This window comes from Sylvia atricapilla, chromosome 14 (assembly GCF_009819655.1).
Source record: "Sylvia atricapilla isolate bSylAtr1 chromosome 14, bSylAtr1.pri, whole genome shotgun sequence".
Taxonomy (NCBI): domain Eukaryota; kingdom Metazoa; phylum Chordata; class Aves; order Passeriformes; family Sylviidae; genus Sylvia; species Sylvia atricapilla.
Genome location: NC_089153.1, coordinates 13,257,649 through 13,272,622, shown reverse-complemented (window position 1 = coordinate 13,272,622; position 14,974 = coordinate 13,257,649). Strand labels below are relative to the sequence as shown.

General features: G+C 42.5%; 1 protein-coding gene across 1 annotated transcript in view; it reads right to left on the bottom strand.

Moving 5' to 3' along the window:
• GALNT10 (polypeptide N-acetylgalactosaminyltransferase 10) overlaps positions 1-14,974 on the bottom strand; it is an 81,702-nt gene that overhangs the window by 21,219 nt on the left and 45,509 nt on the right. The window contains exon 5 of the mRNA XM_066329216.1: positions 1,955-2,140. Within this exon, the coding sequence (XP_066185313.1) occupies positions 1,955-2,140 (186 nt within the window). The remainder of the gene's footprint in view (positions 1-1,954; positions 2,141-14,974) is intronic.

Genomic DNA, 14,974 nt, shown 5'->3' with positions numbered 1-14,974 from the left:
ATACGAAGTTGTTCAAGAATGACACAGCTTTCTTCTTGTTTCTTCTCTCCTGAGCAGAGGCTTCAATTTATATCAATTTATATCAATTTATCTGCTACTTCTGCAATCACTGAGAGAAAAACACCAGGCACCCATCCCCCAGGAGCAGAATGGAATGACACAGCCACATTGCCACAGAGAACTGACTGCCTGGCTAAAACCAGACTTCTTGTACTCAGTGAGCAATCCTCATTTCCACGAGTGACCAGGATGTGAACCCCTTCTGTGCAGATCCCAATCCAGGGAATAACCCACTGCACCACCCAGCCCTGGTTGCCACACCAGAATCTGGCAGGAAGCGTTTCAGACTAATGGCATAAGTGCTCTCACAGCAGGCTCAAGAAATGCAAGTGTTACCTCCTCCCCTCCAAGCTTTTCTTCCAACCAAATAATACAACACAGGATAAACTCCTGCATAAACATCTGGAATTTCTTAAGTGCTTTATTACTGAGACAGTCTCTTGTTTGAAGTTAGCTCTCAGAGCAGAGGCGATAAAATGATGTTTCAGCTTCCAAAACACATCTCACAGAAATCCTTTCTGTGCTTTAAAAATCAAAGCTTCGTGTTCTCATTTAAATGGCATTGGAGCTAATTCTGTCCTCCCTCCCTGGGGCTCGTAAAGCTGCAAATGTTTCAAACTATTGCTAGATATAAACTCTAGTGAAAGAAACAGGATAACCATCCATCAATCCTGCAGGAAAATCTGACTCTTTCTTAAACCTCTGCTTGGCCCTCGTTGCCACAGCCTATTTGAGAAAGTCACAGCTCAGAGAGCTCTGACAGGTCAGTGGCAGCAGGGCTGTGAAGGAGTTTGGTGCTGGCTGGAGGCAGACAGGAACCAGAGACAGACGGCACTGTCCCTTCAGTTAGTCATCCCTGGAAAGAGCTGACACCTCCTCAGAGACGGAGTGCTGCCTTGGAAAAGGGTGCCCACGTTCTACAAATACACACCAGCACCTCTCATTCACAAGAAGTATTTTTCACAGCTTTGCAGACCATGAAGTTAAATATAGTTATATAGGAGATAAACCCTTAAAAGCTACTCAAAAACTGTATGTAAAGATCTTTTCTGTATCATAAAGCCATTCCTCCCTGCAAGCTGTTAAATGACCATGTGATAGTTTACTCTTCTAGCAAGCTGTAAATTATTTAAGATCTCATTTAATGAGGAAACAGAAGAATATGATTTCTGCTCTTTAATTAACAAAAGCATATGACAGGGTTACTGCACAGCGCAGGACTCCAGAACAGAAAAAAACAAACCCATACTGGACACTACAAATTGCCAACAATACACTTGAGTCTTGCGGTCGGTTTTATGATATTTCATCTCTCTTTTATCCACTTACAGCAGTGTGGGTGTCTGGAACTGTTTACTGGCTTGGTCACCCACCAGGTCTGCACACAGGGGTACAGCCTTGTACCTTTTAGGTTTGGTGGGTCTGAAGCTCAAGCAGAAGCGTGGCAAGTGGCATGGAAGAGAGGAGGACTCTCTTGTGGGTTGGAGCTAAGGTTTATTGCCCCCAGGAAGCTCAAGTGAAGAGTAGGTTCCTGGGCTTTGGGTTTCAGCTTAAGTACAGGGGTGTGGAAAGGGGCAGAGAGCAATCTAGAACCAATCCCAGGTAGGATGGGAGTAACCAGAACAAGAAGACAATTAGCAGGACATCTTATACATAATACAGGGTGGAGAAGTCATGGGCTCTGCCAATCACACCGAGCCCCCCACCAGAGCCTGGGAGAGGTGGCAGGGAGATGGACAGGACCCAAAACTACGGAAAAACCAGAGGGGTTTTTACAATGGGTAGGTAGAACAAACCATTTGACAAAAATTCAGTAACCTAAATTTCACACTGCGACACAGCGGGAGGGGGGAAAGCAGGAGGTGGGAATAAATTCAACAACCCCTCCACTGACCTAAGAGAGGTGGCAGCCAGTTGACATTGGCCTCGCAGTGGGAGTCCAGGAAGGTGATGACGTCCCCGATGGCCACCGAGGCTCCCAGCATGCGGGTCCTGATCAGCCCTTCCCTCTTCTTGGTGCGCAGGATCCGCACGGTCGGGAACTGCGCCATGTAATCCTCCAGACGTTTCTTCAGGTGCTCTGTGTGAAAAGGGGACAGTGAGACACGCTGCAACAACCAGGTCCTTAAAAATGCTGTTCTGTCTTTGCCAGGAGGAGATGTCTTTGGAAGTATGGCCTCAACAGGCGACAAATATTGAAACAAGAAAAAGGAAGTAAAAATTCTTTTAACTCCCTAAGCAAGACTTTTGAAGACGTTCCAAAACTTTAGAAGCAAATAAACAGAGGAGAAAAAAAAAAAAAAAAAAAAAAAAAAAAAGAGGAACCAAGAGTATAGGATGAGAAAGAAAGCAGCAGAGGAAGAGGAAAAGGAATAAAAAGACAGCTGGCAGACCCTGAGCCAGGATTCTTGGACACTTGTGGAAAACCACTGTAACTTAGAAAATACACAGGGGAATTCGTTTTCAGAAGTAAACCACATGCAGGGCATTTAAGTTGTATGTGGTTTCTTCAAAACACACAACATAACAATCCGTTCATGCATAAATAAAAACCAGGAAAAAGCCTAGTCAGACACCCCTCCAAGCTGCAAGGCAGGCACAGGGTGCATGGGGATGGCTTCCTTAAATGCTTAGCAGAGGATATTTGCATTTAAATATGAAAATATTTACACTACTGAACATGGACCGGAGCCACATCTGAATTAACACAGACAGTGGCAGTCACCACCATTAACAAGAATTCAAACAGGAGAGCTGCAGAGAAAGATCACTGATCAAAACAATGGACAGCTTGTTCCAAAGTGGAGATAAAAAGTTTGGTCTGCATAACGAGAGAGGGGAACACAGCTGTCTTTACATCAAAGGGTGAAGCAGCAAAGAAAAACCTAAAAATAGGCTGAGCCGACGCTGGCCTCATCACTAATGGGTTGATCTTTTAGGCATCTGAAGTTTTGACAGCAAAGCCCATTCAGAGGGTGCCAGGGATTGTTCATTAATGCCCCACACCACCCACTGCAGTCATCAACCCATGCAGGAAAGAAGCCTCACTAGACAAAACTTAGTATGTTACATCTAAGCAAGTAACTCCTAAAATCTCACATAACAAAACTTGACTAGAGGCAATCAGTGGAATACAAATACCCTGACAGGGTTATTTGCCTTCTGTAGGGAACACATCCTCTCCACTCTGAACAGCACATCTTCCTCAGCTTCCAAAGGAGGCATGAAAGGCAGGGGCTGGAAAGGCCAACAGCAGGAAAGTGTCCCTGAACAGGGCACCAGGGAGGCTGGGCATTGGAACAGCTGACTGAAAAGAGCAAAGGAGCAAATAAACTTAACCTACTTATTGAGCTCTCCCCCTTGTGCTGACCTGGCAATGAGAGAATGGCCAGAAGCCCTGTGGTAACACACGTTCTGTGCCTGCTCTTTGAAGCAGCCATCATGTGTCTTCCTTCAAACATCACCCAAATACACCTCTTTGCTTTTGAGGTATTCCCAGCAAGCTCTTTGCCCTGTTCAGAGCTTTGCTTAACATTCCCCAGGAGTTTTTTTCACAGATCCATTTTAGTGTTTTGCCTGACAAGTGTAATTGTCCCATAATATCTACATAGGTTTCCCTCTCAATAGAGCCCTTAGGACTTCTTGATGTCTAGTGTGCTTTTCCCTCATCCTTTTCAGGTCTCTTCTGAATAGATCCTCTCAAGCAACCAGAAATTTTGTCCACTCAATTACAGATTTTTCAAATAAGGGCCTTCCACAGAGACTAGACATATTATTAGTGCAGCTGCCTTCCTCCTGAGGCAGTGGGTAGACTTAAAATGAGAAAAAAAAGAAAAAAAAAAAAAGAAAGAAAAGAAAAGCTACCACTGTTTAACATCAGAGCTCATCCCCTGCCATTGTTAGTTTGTCACAAAAGATTGTTTCATCGCAGAGAACAAACAATCCTCACTTCAAGCATAAATCAGCCAAGCCCAAACCAGGATGCAGACTTTACTTAATGTACCCAAGACAAGATAAACATGACAGTGGCTGCTGATGCTCGTTATAATAAAGGAGGGAACTGTCACACAGACACTCTCAGTCTCATTTCCCTAACAACAGCCAGAGATTGATAACAGCAGAAGACACTTGGAAGATCAGACTACACAATACTTACATTATCCAAGCCAAACCTATAAAACCCTAGGAAGTCTTAAAAAATCCAAAGCTCCAAACCAACGGAAAAGATAAAGAGACTTTCTTCAGCTCTTTATTTTGATGAAAATGAGAAAATGAGACTGTGAAAGATGCCAGAGGATGTGTGTTCATCATTTCCATTTTAGCATCACCTGCCTTTCAAAACTGTTCTGGTTTGTGGTGCAATTTCATTTGTGGTGACACCTGGGGTCCAGAGGCACAGGCACAGCATGCTCAGCCTGCTACCAACCATGAGAACGTGCTGGGATGTGGCCTCACACACACCCAGCAGGTGAACAGTCACTGGGCTTGGCCATTTCAGTTGTGATGATGATGATGGCTGCTCTGCTACACTGACTGAGGACAGGGTGATTTGTGTCTGTAGATGACCAAGCAGCTAAAAATGGAGATTTTCCCATTTTTAGAGTGTAATGGGAAAGGAAGGCATAGAAGCCATGGAGTTCTCTCAGTCAAATACTCTGCAAAGAGACAGCAGAGAGTCTAATCCACGGACTTCTCACTGCATCCCCAAAAGCTGGGTTTGGTTCTTCAGCACTTCTGTACTACATTTCTGTAGTAAGATAAAACCAAAGCATCCCGTGCTTGCAGTGAAGTGCCTCACACATCAGGAATGGTGTCCCTGATGGCTGGGAGAACAAGGAAAAGCTGCAGGTGCTCACACTGTTGCAGGGGACACTGCTGAGGGCTGTGCTGCAGCCAGAGGGATGATGCTCAGGTAAACTGCTGCTCCTCCCAACTGCTGCAGAAAAATCCACGTTTGGTCATTGCATTTTTGTAAGGTTAAGAATTGTCTATCACAAACTGCAAGTGGGCAGAGTTTATTGCCTCTGCTTTGCTTAACTGAAGAGTCACAGACTTCTGAGCAACCTCACAATATATACAAAACTCAGTAAAATGTGGTTTTTCAGAGAGATTTCTTATTTCCTTATCCTTGTGCTATTCCTGCCACACAGCCTGGCTTCTATGCACCCAGAAAGAAAATAGTTATTTCATTCTGTTTCAAATATTGTCCCAATTAAGCCAAATTTTGCTTTAAAAAGAAAATTTAAAAAAACCCAAACAAGTGCCATTAACTGCTACAAAATTTAATGAAGCTTTAAAAGAATATATTATGGAATCTTGTCACACTGAGTAATTTTTATTACAAGGACAATTTTCTTTAATGAAAGTTGCTAGGTGAACTGGATGGATTCCAATGGCTGTGCCTATGCTGGGCAAAGTAACACAGCCCAAAAATATAAATGAGAGTAAGATTATCTGCAGATTAAAAACTCTTCTGGTAGTTTGCTAACACACTTTGCAATAAAGTTGATGTACAGTGTATACATTAATAGTACCAGTCAAGAACTGCTGCTTTCTTTACTTTGAGCTGTAAATAAAGCTGTCTGAAGACAGCAGAGAAGCTTTAACAGCACCCTACTTTAGAGAAGCTGCCTTAAACTTTCCAAAATAAGGCATGTTTTTCTCCTAGGTCAAATTTCTGTGGTGGTCTTATTGTACTTCTTCCTACTGGCCTCATCCAAGCAGAGCTGCCCTCAGATCCCTCTGGTCTGGTGACCACTTGTAGCATGGCAAGGACTTTCCAAGACTGGAATTCCTCATATCCAGTTGACTTTTATTCCAACAATACACTCTGCTACCTGAAGAGGCACCTAAGAAATTCAAAAACAAGCATATGCAGAAGTGGAAGATGGAAGAGTCCAAGGAGTTGCTTTTTGGGTTTTTTTTTTTTTTTGATAGCTTATAGTCCCTGTAATGGCTCTGCAGTATTTGGCAGAGAAAGAATTACCAATATTTGCCATAGAAAAAACCAACAACTAATTTTAAATATCAGCCATGACTTGAAACTATTAAACTGATTTATATCCTGAGAAAGAACTATGAGTGAAACACTTCTCCTGTCTACCAGTGCAACATTTCATGGTTCATATGACACCATCAGCTTTGGTTTCTGAATTTTTACACTGTACAGCACATCTGCAGCTCCAGTGCCTTTGCCATATGCATATCATCAACCCAATCCAGAAGGAACAGCACTGAAGAAATCAGAAACTCTCCCAGACACCTTCCCACGTTACTCAGATGCCACTGGTGACACCAAAGGTCGCTCTGCCCTACAGGATCCTGGCACCTGCTGAAGTGCTTTGCTTTAATTTGCACTCAGAAGCTTCAAGATGTGAAGATGGGAGAGCCACTGCACCCTGAAAATCCAGGGAACCTGCCCTTCCCACTGAAGGGCACAGGAGAACAGGACTGGAGGATCTGCAGAATTCCATTTTAGGCAGAAAAGGACCGTTCCCCTTCTCTGCAGGTTATTTTGGCTGCTTTCCAACACCAAACCTGAAGTGCCAGCATGCATCCAGCATTTGTTTACAGGTTACCCCAGCCTGCCATCCCTGCCCTCCTACACACAGACACGCTTGTTGAAGATTACAAACGAATCCATTCATTTTTACTTGGATACTTGGCCCTAACGTGCTGTTTAACAATTTAAGAACGAATTATACTTCTTCCTGAATCCATCATAATGTGCAAGCCAGGCCTCCCTGAAATAGAAGACTCTAAATCATTGAAATTAACTTCTCTCCCTGTTTTGGTGCAGATGAGTAATCCTTTGAAACAGCAAAATGTGCTGTTATCCAAACAGGCAGCACTTCCACTAGTTTTAATTTTCTTTCAATGTTTTCACGCTCTGATCACTGAAGTTGGTTGGGAGGATAATAAATTGATTTAACAAATTGTACTATGAGCACCAGTCTCAGTAATAGAAAACTGATTAGGCTGATCACAGCTTTCCAAGCTGAATCTTCTTACAAAAAGGAAAAGCCCTGAGAAGGGAGAGAATTAGTATTTGTTGCTTCACTGATTACAGTTCTGGGGTAGGAGGGGGCCAAGAAAGGAGGGGGCTCAGTTTCCACTGCCCATTCTGCATCAGTGATGGGTCTCAGCACAACTTTAAAAACAAAATCTGAGGGGGGAAAGGGTTTCTGTACATGGGACAATAGCTAAATGTGTACCACCCCACGTGATAAAATAGCATGGTCAGGACTTCAACAAAGATTAAAAGGATTTGCTGAAAACCTTACTGGTTTTGCTCTCTTTCAAAATGGTTTTGAACCAAGCTTCTGTTTCAGGTATTATAAATTGCACAGAAGTGGAAGAATGAAGTCCAAGAAATAAGCCAGAATGTGAGTTAGTGGAGAAAAGACCAGGGGTGTGAGCCTGTGCTGTGATAAACTCAGGTGTATAAACTTCTGCTGTCCTGCCTGTGCCATCAATTCATCCTTCAGTTTGCAAAGGGAACTTTCTCAGTGCTTCTTCCACCCTACAAAAGACATCTCAACCCTGCTCAGGTATTCTTCAGGAAATCCTAGCACTGAATGCAGAGACTAAGGTGTCATTTTACACTGGGAAAATTCACACTTAGAGGTATCAGTATATAAATACACCCAGACCCCAAGGTAAGTTTAGGAGGCTGCATTTTCAAGCAGGGAAATACACAGGGAGTAAACATCTTAATGACAGCACAACCTCTCAGTCTCTCAGAAAAGTTTAATCTGTAAAGGAGTCTATTCCAACTGCTGCTTTTTGAGGGAATCCAGAAAAATCCATTTACTTATCTTTCCTTCATGCTATGAAGGTTTAACCAACTTTTGTTCCTCGAGAGCAGTGCAGCCAACCAACCTGTGGTGTATGTATCACTTCTTAATTCCTGCACACTGACCTTCTGGCCAACCCACAAGGATCAGTTTTTCCCCCTCTGCCAGAACCCATCTCTCCCAGGGGAAACAGTCAAGTCATTCTCGTTAGTTTACTCAAGTTCTTCCTTCCCATTTCATTAAATATGTATCAAGATTAAAGCACCCACTTAGGTTTTTCCCTCTTCTGTTGACTACATCTCATCTAAAGAGGGTGTTTTGTGACTCTCGGTTGTTTCCTGTTGATTGCTTTTAACCTCAGAGCTGCTGTGCTGGCACACACACACCGGAGAGATGCAGGCTTTGGTCCACACAGCCTTTGTAGCTGCAAACCAGGGGTGAATTCCTTCCAGTACACTTAATATGCAGCTCAAGTTTGATGTAGCCATGGTGACTGGCAAGGAAGGGTATTGCTGTCCCAAATACTGCCTTCAACCCGAGGAATCTCTGCGCTCATCTTAAGGCCACATCAGCAGCTTTGACTGTCCAGTTGTTTAACCAAAGGAATGCCTGCCCTCTAAAAATCTTTAATTGCCTTGAACCTACACCATCAACTGCTTTCTGGGCACTGGAGAGACAAACAGGGGTGCAAAAGCATCTCAGAAGTTTGTTCCAAAGCCTCCTCTGTGCCCAGGGTGCATGTCAGGATACAGCCTCTGCTGCCAGTGACGTTCTGCATGGCTTATCAAGACATGAACCTAAAGCCTATGACCAACAGCAAGGCAAAACTTGCCATCATTTGAAGAGATGCAGGCAGAGGAAGTGTTAAGACAGTTCCTACTGAAACATTTTGGAACATATCAAAGCTGTGAGATTAAAGCCTTAAAAGTCACTGAGTTTTGCTGGGGAAAAAAAAAAGAAAAGAAGATGCCAAAACAAACCAGTCCTTGGAGAGCTGGCTTTGTACATGAATAGTGCTGATAGAGGCAAAGAACTTCTTGGCCTGAAAGTATTTGCTCTGTGCAAATCATCAAAAAAGGAAAAATTCCAGGAAGAGCACAAGGATTGACAGAGAAATCTGCTCCAGACTTTTGTCTTGTTAGAGAACAGTCCGTTAGGCCCGAGATGTGACTCACTTGAAAGTGGCTTTGATTTGGTAGGAATGCACCCCTTCGGATCCCACAGGCTCTGATCTCAAGTGTCTAAGTGAGGAAAAACAACTATGAAGCCTAAAATTAATAGCAGAGAAGTACAAAGTTTTTGCTCTGGGGTTACAGCCAAATTAGAATATTGGAAAACTAACTGATAATCCTTCGGTCCTGCAATGATGCTTAAACATCAATAACCATGACTGACAAAGCAGAAGGAGGTCTGTCCTGTAGTCTGTGTGTCAGAGAACAGAAAACAATGGATTGGGCAAATTAAAAACATAGCAATTCAACTGCAGGGAGAACACACACAGTTGACTTGCAATAACAAACTATGCCATGCCAGAAGTGTAATTTACAAACTCACACTTTACTCTTCTTCCAGACCTCTTCACCATCAGTTCCCAACACTCTGGTTCACTTTACCCACAAGAAATGCAGCTATCACAGTAAGTCAGTGACATCTGCTAGAAAGGTCAATAAATCCATTAAATCCTGAAGCACAAATCCAGGCCTGTTCACAGCTGCACTGATACCAAAACTAAGCCATCTTGTGGGGAATACCATCCTCAAGTAACACATTAATTTTATCTGGATGACAGAGGACAGGGCAGGACTGATAGTTGAAGGTACCTGCTTTTAAATCTGGAGCTTTGGCTTCCCCCTGCTCAGCACAGTTAAACTTCTGTGCTCCACCAGAGCCTCCCTCTTGTGCGTAACAGGCAACTGTGGTGCTCAAGGACTGATGCTGCACTGAATTTGTGCAGCATTTCTTTACTAAGAAAATATAAGTGCAATTAAAACTAGAAAAGGAATGTGGTTTGGTTTCTCCACTTTTATTTTTCAACTGAAGCAGCATTTAGCTTCCAATTTTCTCAAAGTGAAGAAGTTTCCACCTTTATCACGAAGTCCCTGTGTGGAACAGCTGCTTTGTTAATACCACTCCAAATGCAGGTTTAAATAGCAGAAACTATGATTACCAGTAATAGATATCATATATGGGCAGAGGGTGTTTGAATCACATTTCTAATTAACTTCTATAGAGGAGCAGCTGTAAAGCATTAAAATGCTGATTTGAACTGCAGCTGGCAGATATCTAAATTTTTGACTCCTAGCAGACGAGGACGTGTACTTCAAGGTGAAGAGAATAAAATTAAAGCTGTTTTCCTGCAAAATTCCTCTAACAGAAGCTCCATGTGTAAGGTTTCTTAGCAGCAAGCAATGTACTGAGATTTACTTAATGAGCTGTAATGGAAACTCTGCTCCTCAATTATTTATTTTTTTTAAACTTTAGACTGCCAGACATCCTTCACTACACAATAATTAGCTGAGAAAGAGGTCACAGTAAACTTGACCTTTTAAAGCCACCTCATCTCCTTTCTAGAACAATCTTTCAGCTGCAGGAGCTGATCTTAGAGAAATAAATACAAGACGATGAAAAGTAAACTGGTTAGTTAATTTAGGCTGTCACAAACAAAGCTGCAGTAAACAACTACAATAGGCCCTCATGCCTCTTAAAACACCAGAGAATCAACTTTTAATGCTCCCCAGCCATTGTCTAATGAACAGTGCAGGTTTTAGACATCCCTTTATGAAGAGAATACATGAGTACAGACATTAAAGACGCATTAAAAATGAATACTCAAAAAAGGGAAAACATAAAATTGAATCTCATCCACATCTCACTGTGATCCAAAGCAGACTCTGTCACTGTTATCTAAAGTATCCCACATCCACAAGGCACTGCCAGAAATGGAGAATTACAAATTACTCTATTCTTATAAACAAAAATGGGACATCTGCACCAGCTTTTATTTTGTTGCTCCCTTTGGTGCTCACTATGGAAAAGAGCGTTGGTGAGTTCACAAATTCACTCTGACACTCATGTCCCTGCTCTGCTGTGCTGCCCAGAGTCCTGCTGCAGTTTGGGGCAGAAACTTCCCATCTTTCCACCCAGATGAACCAACCTTCTTCCACTCATGCAAAGGGACATCTATTTGACTTACTTTTAAGTCTAGCACTAAGTCTAAACTAAATCTTGTATCTATAAAAAGAGATTTTTTACAAGTCTAAACAGACCTGAGATGGTCTGCAGTGAATTCTAATGAGGAAAACAATCCTCTTTATTCTGTAACTTAATTTACAAAAATAGTCTTTTTCTCAGTTGTTTGGGACAATAGTTACAGCACAACTTCTATGAGAGACCTTGAAAGCAAAACTTAAAAAAAAGTTGTAGAAAAGTACAGTTGGCCCAAAAGAGGGTGGCTTTTTCTTCTTTTTTCCATACTTGATGGTAAAAAGCTTTAAGATAAACATATTGATAATTCAGCAAGAAAGGCTGTCATCACTTTGTCCTAAGCACGTTCACTCCATATTCCGAGATGCACTAACCAGATGCACTTTAGTGCATTTAAGAGAAAAAAAAAATTACTCTTACAGTGCATGTGCCTAAAGATGAAAAGATAATCTCTTTAGCTGCATAAATCTGTTACTGTTCCATTTAAAGATCAAAAAGAATTCAAGTATTAAACCTTTTTCTATTTCAGATACTGAGAACATGATTTCTTTCAATTAAGGCCTGGCAGATGTGGTTAATGGAACAGAGCTGTATTTGCTATATACCTGCTGCTGCACCAAATGACACATTAATCACCCCTTGCCTTCTCCCTCACTACACTACTTAGTGACTTCTGCCCTCCAGACCAAATTATGCTGCTCATGGTTCAGCCAAGTTACCTCACTCAATTTTGGTTTTCCATTCAGATTCTCCTGTACCTCCAGAATTACCTGTACTGCAATATAAAGAGAGGTTTAAAATGTCACAGGGATTTATCTGTCAAGGGAAAAAGCAGGATCTAGTTGTGTCTCCCCTCTGATTTGGGTAAGGATGGGCTCCAAGAGTGTGAAGATGTCCAGGGCAACTCCAGGGCGATGGCACATGGTGCATGAGGGGAGAGAGCAAACAATGCTGGTGGAAACCCAGGGCTGAGATGACACTGCTGGGGAAAACTCTCCTTGGACTCCTCTATTAAAAGGCCTAAAAGCTCTTTGCTGCCTTTCCATGATGAGCAGTGGCCACACTCCAGGCTCATGGTGCCTCCCAGATGCCAAAGAGCAGCTCCAAGCCTGACTGCACAGTCCTGCTGAACACACACAGCTAAGGAAAAAGGAAGTGAAAACGGGGAAGGAATTAAAAAAAAAAATAGATGGTTGAACATATAAATAGACTAGACTCCTAAGGAAAGTTTTCACAAATTAAGATGAGTTTCAAGGTAACAGGGTAGTCTTGGAAGATGAAGCTGAAATCCAAAATCTCCGTAATGACCATCTGAGGGAAAATCTGTTCACGTAAACAGTCCTCAGAACAAAATTGTCTCCTTGAAATCCACTGCAGCCAAGGATGTATTTACACAGCCTCCTGAATAACCACTCCCTAAATCAGACTGTGTTTAATGTAAAAACCAGAAGGTTCCCATGGCAAATGTCATTGCCATATTGGGTCAAATATATTCAAACACTTGGGCTGAAAGCTGCTGTTGCCTCCCAGTGACAGGTGCAGATTTTGCCTGGTTCCTCTGAGAAAGATGCTCAGTTTTCACATCTTGCCACTGTACAGACATGCAGCACCATAAGGCAGAGGGCCCAGCTGGGTTAACACCTCCAGAACAACTCTGATGTTTGGAGATTGCAGTATTTTCAGTGCTGCCACAACCAACTTTATTATTGTACCAACACAGCGCTTTGCATGTAACTCATGCTTTGGAGATGACTGATGCTGCAGTTCTCTTCTTCAGCAAGGGACAACATTTGTTCTAAAACACTGTCATTCATTCCAAAGTAATCTTAAAAACAAGTAAGAACAGGCTGTCACTCAATATGCAAATAATTGAATGCTGAAACGTGAGTTTTATGCAAATTTCAAGCTCTTAGCCACAATCACTGATTTTTGTCAGGTTCAGCCATGAAATAAGATAAACCCTGTGTGGTGTGCACCTTTTCCTCTGTGCACGCAGCCAGCCCCAAGTACACCTCAAAATGTTTCTTTTAAATGACATTCAGCAATTAAGTCACAGCCTCCTGCACACAGTAAGCTCCAAATGTCTTGAATAATTTTTAAATTTCCATTGCTGCAAAGGGTTGAAAAGGTAAAAATCCTACCATGTCTGACATTAAGGGAAAAGCTGAAAAATCCACGATATCAGTTTGTTCCAGGAGCACATAAATGCAAACAATTAGTTTGTTTTAGAGGTGTTCTTTTACAGGTGTTTCCTAGATAAGTTACAGGAGCTCTGCAGAAAAGGACCTGGGAGTCCTTGGGCACAAACTGAAGCACAGGAAATGCTGTTTAAGCATAAGGTATTTTTTAATTACTTTTTTTTTTTTTTTTTCAAACTAGGTCACTGCCAGAGTGACTGAACAGCAGAACAGGTTCCCCAGAGGCATTATGGAGTCTCCATCCTTGGAGATTTTCAAAATTTGAGTGAAGAACAAGATCCGGAGAAGCCTGCTGTAGCTGAGCAGTGAGGCTGGGTTAGATGATCTCCAAATGTCCTTTCCAAACTCAACTATTTTTGATTCTGTACCTGTTCCAGTCCCACCTGCAGCTGTAAGAGATCTCTCTTCCAAAACAAAGGAGTTTGCCTTCTGCCTTTCACCAGGAGTATTTAATGTTCCTGCTGTGCTGGGCTACTAGCACGTACCAGGTGAAAAGCAAAGAACATTCTGACAAGCATCCTTGCAAAGGGATGTGCCATCCTCTGCTCCTCCAGCTCAGGGCTGATCATTTATTACTGAGGACAGCTTTACATCTGTTTACATTGACAGAGGACAGCTTTACATCTGTTCATGCAGACACAGAGCCAGCTTTTACAGCAGAGGTGTCCACAAGCTACAAGAATTAGGTGGAGACCAACAATTCATTTCGTACAAGACAGACACTAGAGCTGAACAGCTCCATTTCTCACCACAGCAATTCAGGCTGCAGGCCCAGGGACTGAGGCAGACCCTGAAGAACCATGAACTGCCTGCTGCCAGCTATCAATAACAAAATGCCATCAGAGCTGATAGAGAAACCTGCAGTGTTACACACTGACCTGCAATTCCACTTCAGTTCTCCTCCTCCCATTTCTGTGATAAAATAGAACCAAATTCCCACTCAGCAGCCTGGTAATTACATATTCAAAAAGCAAACAAATTTCACATGACAGCCCCCAGGAGAAAACTGATATACAGGGAAAAAACATTTTAGTTTACTCAGGGCCATTCTGGTAACAACAGGCTTGGTGGGATGCAATTAGTACCCTGCAAGTCAGCATATGAAAAGGTTTAATTTAACCTATCAGACCTAAAGAATAGCTACAGAAGTTAAAAATAAAGCCACAAATTCACACAGGACTGCCACAGCTAGGAATTTTTATGATCAGGAGCTCTAGAGCGGTAATTCACATGTGTTGCATTCTGATTTTTGCTTATCCAGAAGGGCAGGCATTATTTTGGACCACCCTGCAATAGCTGAGGTTTATTAAACCCATGGAGGTTGGTCTGTGGGGCCCTAGCAGTTCTCTGCACCATGCAGGAAGAAGCAGCCAATGCTGGGCAGGTTAATTCTTATTCTCCAACAATTGTTTGCTGAATTGGTGTCTCCTCTTCAACAGAACCTATCTTCTCCTGTACAAAAAATCCCTACCGAAGTTTTGAACTGGAGAGGAAGTTCTTACATCACTCTCAATCAAGTTTGTGGGGGGGAAAAAAGCATTACAGCAGTCTTAATGCAATGCTACACTGACAGCAGAGACTACCAGTGGAGAAAATAAAAAATAGCCTTGCAATATCCACTCTGCTGTGACCAATGGCACATGATGGAAAGCAGCTCCTTTTAAATCAACCCAACCTACCAAAGAATTCCCACAGAGGAAGATCTGAGTGTCAGGA